The sequence below is a fragment of the Crocodylus porosus genome, unplaced genomic scaffold (genome assembly GCF_001723895.1).
Source record: "Crocodylus porosus isolate Cpor-Errol unplaced genomic scaffold, CroPor_comp1, whole genome shotgun sequence".
Taxonomy (NCBI): Eukaryota; Metazoa; Chordata; order Crocodylia; family Crocodylidae; genus Crocodylus; species Crocodylus porosus.
Window position 1 is genome coordinate 152,824,919 of NW_017728886.1, and position 7,789 is coordinate 152,832,707.

Genomic DNA, 7,789 nt, shown 5'->3' on the forward strand with positions numbered 1-7,789 from the left:
GCTACTTCACTGTCAGGGCGGCTAGGATCTGGAACCAACTTCCAAGAGAAGTGGTGCTGGCTCCTACCCTGGGGGTCTTTAAGAGGAGGCTAGACGAACACCTTGCTGGGGTCATATGACCCCAGTACTTTTTTTCCTGCTATGGCAGGGGGTCGGACTTTATGATCTGTTCAGGTACCTTCCGACCCTACCAACTATGAAACTGACGGAGAGCAGATTTAGGTTAGACATCAGGAAGAGCTTCTTTACGGTGGGGGTTGCCAGAATCTGGAATGAGCTTCCAAGGGAGGTAGTGCTCTTCCCCTACCTTTGGGGGCTTTAAGAGGAGGCTAGACATGCACTTGGCTGGAGTCATCTAACCCCAGTGCTCTTTCCTGGCCAGGGGATGGGGTCAGACTGGATGATCTACTGAGGTCCCTTCCAATACAAACTTCTATGAATCTATTAATCTAAACAGGAAGATTCACAAGCTCCAGTGTCCATCTTATTCCCAATGAGGAAATGCAGTCAAAGGGAACTGTGCAAAAAGATTATGCAGAAATTTTAAATTTCCTGACATGAAAGAGGAGACCACACAGCATGAAGAGAGGTTCTAAATGCAGATCTATTGGTAAATAAGTGTGACGAACTACCAGAAATAGCGATAAAATGAGTGCCCCCACTCATAACAGATGCAGAAGTTGGCACTAAGAGCTGTGTTTCTTATCATTAGTAAATAAACTAGAATCTTGTGTGAACTTAGGGATGCAAGTCAATGGGCTACAAACCACAGAAGCAAAGCCTGATTAACCAACCAAAAGGCCACACGTGAATCAGCATAGTATGTACAACAAAATGAGCTTCAAAAAGAAGCCAGGGCCGTCTCGGAAAGACCCTGAAAAACACCATGCGTGTCTGTGTAGCATATCCTGTTTTCCCTGAACCTGATTAATCTTCTGACAACCTCCTGTATGCCTCTGCCATGTTAAACCTACTAAGCATTTGTTTTAATCAAAGACCAGGTATTTTGGTGTATAGGGACAAACCAAGGAGGAACTGTGCTTGTACTGAAGCTACTATGAATGTCACAAGGCCCTCTGTGTCGCTTGTGTGCAAGCCAGAAATTAGCCCCCGTTTTGACTAGCCGAAGTGTCTGTTGTTGTTTGTTTTTTAAATTCTGAAGAAATTTGCCTAAAGCTGGGAGCTTTGATTAGGTCCTATTTGACTTTGATCAAAGCAATGTTTTGGTGACAGAACAAATGCTTGTTTTTCTCCTGTAGCTTGCTAGTGCCCTGTGTAGCACCAGGGGGCATGGAATGCCAGGGCCGAGTGCCATTGTGAACCTCCAGTGTCAACAGCCAGGCTTTCTCATACATTTGGGTTATTTATCAAGTAAACATGGAAGGTGTGTTTTATAAGGACATTAACATCAAGAGCAAGTAAATGTCATTCCAAAATTGTAATAGCAGTCTTTTTTTCAGGTCTCTGCCCCTGGTTCTATTTACTACCTTAGCGATTAGCTCTGGGAGAAGCATTTTTCGCTGCTGGGACTAGTAGGCTGCTGTTGCCATTGCGACTCCATCTCACATGCTCTAACCTGTAAAGGAGGATAGACTCCTCGAAATAAAGCGCCTTATTGGGTGCACGCTGGAGCAAGCCAGGGGAGGTGTTTGGTAATGGAGTTGAGATCTTAGTTCATTAAACTGACAGAAACAGTTGAGAATCGAGCCATGACTACCTAGGAAGCTTCATGGTATAAATTGCTAAAAGGATCGGAATGAAAACAGATTACAGGACATGAACGGGTACTTGTCTCATACAGCAACTGGAACATCTGCAAGTCCCCTTCTTTCAGGATGCTGAGGATGTTGAACTGAGTAAATTACTTGAAATTTATCTAGATACTAGCCAATTGTCCATCGAGAATAATGGGGGCCAGGGGAGGAGAAAGGTGGTCTGGGATGGTGTGCCACCACTTGACACCCCATACTGCTGCTGTTTTTGCTCTTGCAGGGAGCAGGATGGGGAAACCTCCCCCACCCCCTGTCCATTACTCAGTGTGGCTTCAGAATCATGGCAGCAAGTGCTTGGAGCACTTTGATTGGCTATAGACTTGGGCTTTTATAATATTAGATATAGCTTCCTGTAATGTAGATACATATCAAACAGCTACTTAGCTGATACTGTTTGCTCTAAGGTTATTCTTTGATATTTCTCTAACCTGTACCCCTTCCAAGCCTACTCTCTGTAACCAGTAAAGGTCTCCTCTGTACTAAGTGTGGTGGACTCATTGGGAGATGGTTCAGGCATTCCTTGTTTTTTTTATTCCCTTGGCTCAGATGACCAATTGAGGCTGCTTTTTGTGCTTCAGGCTAAAGGAATACCCCAAGTTCTTGCAGTGGGCCAAGCACCCTCAAGGACTATAAGGCTTGTGTACCCCAGGGGGCAGAGGGTCCAGAAACGGTCCAGACCCCAGGTGGTGGCAGCAGTGACCCCAGGCTTGCGGGTGTGCTCTAGGAAGGAGGTTGGCCAGACATGAGGCACCCGTGGCACTCGGAGCTTGGTAGGTGGTCAAGCACAGTGGACACCCACTGCTGGCCTACCACTGTGCCTTCCATCCCTATTTTTCTACGATCCTAAGTTCAGCCTTTGGCTTCCCAAATGGTTTGCTTTTGGCTGAACTTCTTAGGCATTTGATCAGTCACCTGTGTGCTTTTGTTTTGTTTTTGCCACTTGATTAGAAGACAAAAATGTTGTAGACAGGGGAGGAAATGGATGACAATGAATAGCAAATAATGAATAATTAGTGCATACTCATGCATACATCTCTTTGTTTGTACAACAGTGGCGTATACCTACAAGGACGAGTCATTCCCCAGATATTTATGCTTTCAAAATAAATTGAAGTTCATGAAGGATGATGAATTAAGGAGGCACAGACATGTTTGAAATGCACAGTCCCTGAAAATTGAATGCACGTTGTCAAATGTTGCTTTAGCTGAAATGGACCTAAAATCATAAGTCCAACTTACTTTGGAGATGGGGATGATAAACATTCCTGTGGTTAAAAATCACTTGCTGCTTGCCTTTCTCAACTGTAGTACGTTTAGTTAAACTTACCTCTACGAGCATGTACAAAGAAAGTAGTGTGATTCCAAGATTATATATCAGGAGATGTCCCCGGAGTGAGAAGGCAGGCCTGTTCTTCATATACTCAGTACCCAACCATATGGAAAGCAGATAGGTTACAGTAAGGAAAAATGTGGGTAGATAGGAGTCCAACAGGAACCAACCTCTGACCCTGGAATCTGAACAGAAGCATGCAATAAACAGTTAAAAGTGGCTTGTTCAGTATGGTTAAAAAGAAACTGCCTGCAGTGTCAACAGAGTCATCTACAGGTACAGTGGGAATGTGCCGTATTTGGATACATACTCAGTTCATTTCAACCTGAATAGCAAAATAACTGCATTGAGCACAGTAATTTCAGGCATTTGTGGTGGTCATTTCAGAATTACCTGCAATCACTTAAATTGTTCTGCCCTTCTAGGAATTGTAGAAATAAGCAGGAGTAAAAATGTGTTTGTGCTCTTTTTATTTAAAAGCAATGTTTAATAGAAATGTAATGCCAAATCCCAAGCTGTTAAAAACAGTATATATTGCTTTTAAATAGCTTAAACCTTCAAACTACATAGAATTAAGAAAAGAACACCTGCCAATCTAGGCATACAGCATTCATTATTTTTACTGTGCATTTGCCCCATATCTTTGTGTTTATGTTGGGTGTTGGAGAGATGATGATAGTGACATATGTATAGGGAAACATTTTCAAATATGTTCAGTGCATTAGTTTTTCAACACGCTTATTTTTCTGATTTAGCCCAAGGCGTGCTTCGTTGTTCATCTGTCCTATTTTATCCTGAAATGAAGTATTAAGGCCCAGTTCTGCTTGCCTTATTTGCACAAATTATATCTCTGACAGTAATGCGTGTGAACAAATAGGTATTGGGAGCAAAGAATTCTGTGTGTAGTTGTGGTTCCCTTCCTCTTCCTTGCATCCCTTCCCCCAGCTCAAACAAAATGGAGATCATGAAGTTTGAGATGCACAATTTTTAAAACAGAAAAATGTCTACAATGGCAGTAAATGGGTATTGTGGATGAATGCCATCATTTTCTTTCAGCTTTGTCATATTTTTCTATAAGATATTTGCTTTCTGAACCATAAGTTTTAGGCTTCCCTGAGAGAAGGAATTGCTAGGTGAAATTCTTCCTCTGAATATCATATGCTAGCTTTTGCTAGGCTTTAAAAATCTCTGAATCCTTGAATACATCTTCTTAAAAGAACATTATCCGGTTAAAAACCAGGGGTGGGGAAAATGCAGCCCAGAGCCAAATGTGGCCTGTCAAGCCATTATATTCAGCCTGCAGGGCCCATAAAAAATTTAGAAAATTCATATCAATCTGCCCAGTGCTGCCTGTCATGAGGCCCTTGATGGTTTGCCAAAACTCAGTAAGCAGCCCTCTGCCCAAAATAATTGCTCGCTCCTGTTTAAAAACCATACAAGATATCACAATGATATGTGTATTTTTTCTTTTAAGAAAACAATTTGTTTTACCATTTGTGGGGTTTTGCATTTTGCTAAATTTGACAATAAATGAATACATCAGCTACTGTTTTTCATTCTTACTCATTTGCTTAGTGTTTCAGATGTAGGATTGAAAACACTCTGAGGAAATGCTTAATCAAAGCAAACTCTGCAGGGGAATGCTTGAGACATCATTAAGAACTGTTAAATATTTGTGTGTTCCAACAATACTTTGTTTCTAAAGAGAAAGTTGCTTTGGAAAAAGCATTTAAACGTTTCAGAAACATCCCTCAGTGAACCCATGTAACTATACTTATCTGTTCAGTCACCATTGTGCCCCTGCCCCCCCATCCTTCTTCTGTCTCCAGTCCTTTGTTACATTATGTTGCTGAATTTTGTCTCCAGTTCGGTTGTAAGCTCTGTAAGGGCAGGTTTGCACTAGAAAGACCTGTTAAGTCTCCCGTTTTTAGCTAGAAGACTTTAGTTATGCTCCTGCTACTCTTGGGTTGCCAAGAAGCAGCTTCATTTTTTGAGCTGAGAGGCAGGATAAACATACCACAAGCCCAGCCTGGACCCAGAAGCATAGCAGGGCAGTTCCATGCCCAGAGCAGATGCAGTGCCTGGGGCATGGAAATTCTGATGGTATTGCACAGCTCTGATGGCAGCATGGCTGGCTGCTGCAGTGGCTGCTAATTTTGCATGCCTCCACCTTAAAGGTAGTGCCTGGGGCTGCTGCCCTGGTCGAGTTATGTTCCTGCCCATAGCCTTCTCTTAGGATTTTTGGCCTTTGACTTTTTGCTCACTCAGCATTAGCAAAATGGAATACAGCAAAATGCCCTTTGAAAACACAGATTGAGTCAAGTTTTCAAAAACAGCCTTAACTCTCTGGCCTGTCCTTTGCCTATTCACTTATAATCTGTTTGCACCCGGCAGTCACTAATTACTATATCACATTATATCCCTTCTAGACCACAAATAATACTATTTACACTCCAGCACAAGCCACTCCTTCATTTATTGCATTTGGACAATGACTGAAATGCAGGGCTTCCTTCGCTTTGCTGGCAGTGAATGGCCCCCAAACATAAATGCCCCTATACAGTGTGTGTGCAGGGTATCAGAGAGAGGTTCTACCTTTCTCTCACCATAAAGCTTCCTAAAACCAACGTATTTTTAAGATAGACATAACCTACCTTTGTTCTCTTACCCCTCCCCCCAGCCCTTGAAATTAATATATTTTATCATTTAAAACGCATAGATGAGAATTAAGGTCCACCATCAAGGAAACCAAAGCACTGAGTGCTGGTCAGCTGTCAGAAGGAAGTGTTTCAAATTTAAGGTCATATAGATACAGGAATACATGAATACTCAGTATATCTCCTGGAATAATGCTGTCTGTTCCAAAACAGCAAGTAGACTTGGCATCATCTATCCAAGAGCTTGAGTAGCTTATATTACACTGGAAAAAAATTCTCTGCTGTTCTAGAAGGCATGCTGAAGATGATTTTAATCCATTGCATGGCAAAATAGCATGAACTAAACAAAGGAGCCATTGGATAATATGGGTGAGTTATGTTCAGACCATACAAATCTGGAGAGAATTTGAGAATATGTAACTCAGATGAAGATGAAAATGGCTTGGTTCTGAAGGCTAACATGTAAATATAGTTTACATGCATCTCTCTTTTCCAGGGCAAAGGAGTCTTGCATTCAGTGCATTTAAACCCCCTGCTAATTAGCCTTAGTAGATAATTAAAGAGCCTCCTTGCATCTAGGAGTAAGTGGTAGAAATAAGATCCTGAAGTAAGCTAAAGGAGAGAATTACACAACCAGCGATGAAAGCAACTGCCAGACTTGGCCTTAGAAGGCTAGCTTTCATAGTGTGATTTGCAAAGCAATGAGGATCTCGGTGCTACAAGTTTAGCACAGAGTGACCCAGGGCTGCATTCTCTAGCAACTTAGCACTTTATTAACAATTATGAGAATTTTTTTTAATCCCTCTTCAGACCAAGACACTAAAATACGTTCCCTTCCTGCCTTTCCCTCACCCCTTCCCCAACCCCATCTTCCCTGTTTTCGTACAGGGGCTCTTGTTTGTTATTGTGAGGTAGCTTTTAAAAGCCGGTCTATTGAGTTTGACTTCTTTTTTCATCACTGTAACATGGGGATTGGAGGGGGAGAAGATAGTTTGTTTGAAAAAGTGAATTTTATGAGCTCCCTAAAAATATACAGTTTACTGGTGGGGGGGAGGGAGTGGAGAAAGAGGTTGCTATTTGATTCTGGCAATGGTCCTAGTGCTTTTCTACCTTCAGTCACTGATTAGGGAAAGTGTTAGCTACTAAAACAATTCAGAATTGGAAAGATTAAGACCAGGACCCAGATGGTAAGTGACACTGTATGACAAGAGCACTACATCATGTATGGCGATGTTTGAGTGCCCCAGTTCAGATTCCTTCTCAAGTTTATCTCATTTGCAATTAAAAACAGAGGGGGAACAGAACGGTGAAGCTGAAATCCTGGCTGTATGGAAGTTAATGGCAGAACTGCGACTGCCTGACATTTTTATTTATTTATTAGCTTTATATGCTGTTCTTTTTCAAGGTGGCTTACAGTAACAAAACAAATTAACTATAAAAGCAGATAAAATGGTACCAAGTTTCTCTCTCTGTACTTTAGATGTGTTTATATTTGGGTTTTTAACTAAGCTATCTGCCACTGTACCCATGTTGCCTGTAGGTAAACTTGAATTTCTCAGGAGCCAAGACTTAAGTTTCTGGAGCTGGCTTTTGATTCTATTAATATTTAATTGCAAAATACATGCTACGCAAGGGTATACGAGTATTACTTCATCATAACTTTATATGTACGTATCTTTCTCAATGTGCTTCCAGTTTTTAAATCTGTTTTTACAAAGGTAGAATCTATCCACTAAGGTCTAGATTCAAATGTTCTCAGGCAACCCGGGACAGGTATTGTCTAGCCTAACTTTTTGGAAACTTTGTTCCAGGAAAAAGATTTAAAATGACCCATTACAGCACCTCCCCTATCAACAGGAAGGAAAGCTATGTGTTATGGAAAGCTCTATGTTAAGGAAAGCTACATGTCCCTGCAAGCTGATGTTGGTGACCAGGGTGGATGACTGGAGACCCTCTGGGTCAAAATCATGGGGAACACAGCACAGGGGACACATCTCATGGGAGGATCACTCAGCAAAATCTGAGCAGTC

The 7,789-nt window shown here is 41.7% G+C and overlaps 1 protein-coding gene and 1 long non-coding RNA gene across 2 annotated transcripts in view; one reads left to right on the top strand and one right to left on the bottom strand.

The window, feature by feature from the left end:
- LOC109315521 overlaps positions 1 to 1,964 on the top strand; it is a 21,286-nt gene extending 19,322 nt beyond the window's left edge. Inside the window, exon 3 of the long non-coding RNA XR_002102526.1 lies at positions 1,461 to 1,964. This is a non-coding gene — a long non-coding RNA (uncharacterized LOC109315521). The remainder of the gene's footprint in view (positions 1 to 1,460) is intronic.
- ELOVL2 (ELOVL fatty acid elongase 2) overlaps positions 1 to 7,789 on the bottom strand; it is a 78,634-nt gene that overhangs the window by 24,070 nt on the left and 46,775 nt on the right. Inside the window, exon 3 of the mRNA XM_019543236.1 lies at positions 3,100 to 3,287. Coding sequence (XP_019398781.1) covers positions 3,100 to 3,287 — 188 coding nt within the window. The remainder of the gene's footprint in view (positions 1 to 3,099; positions 3,288 to 7,789) is intronic.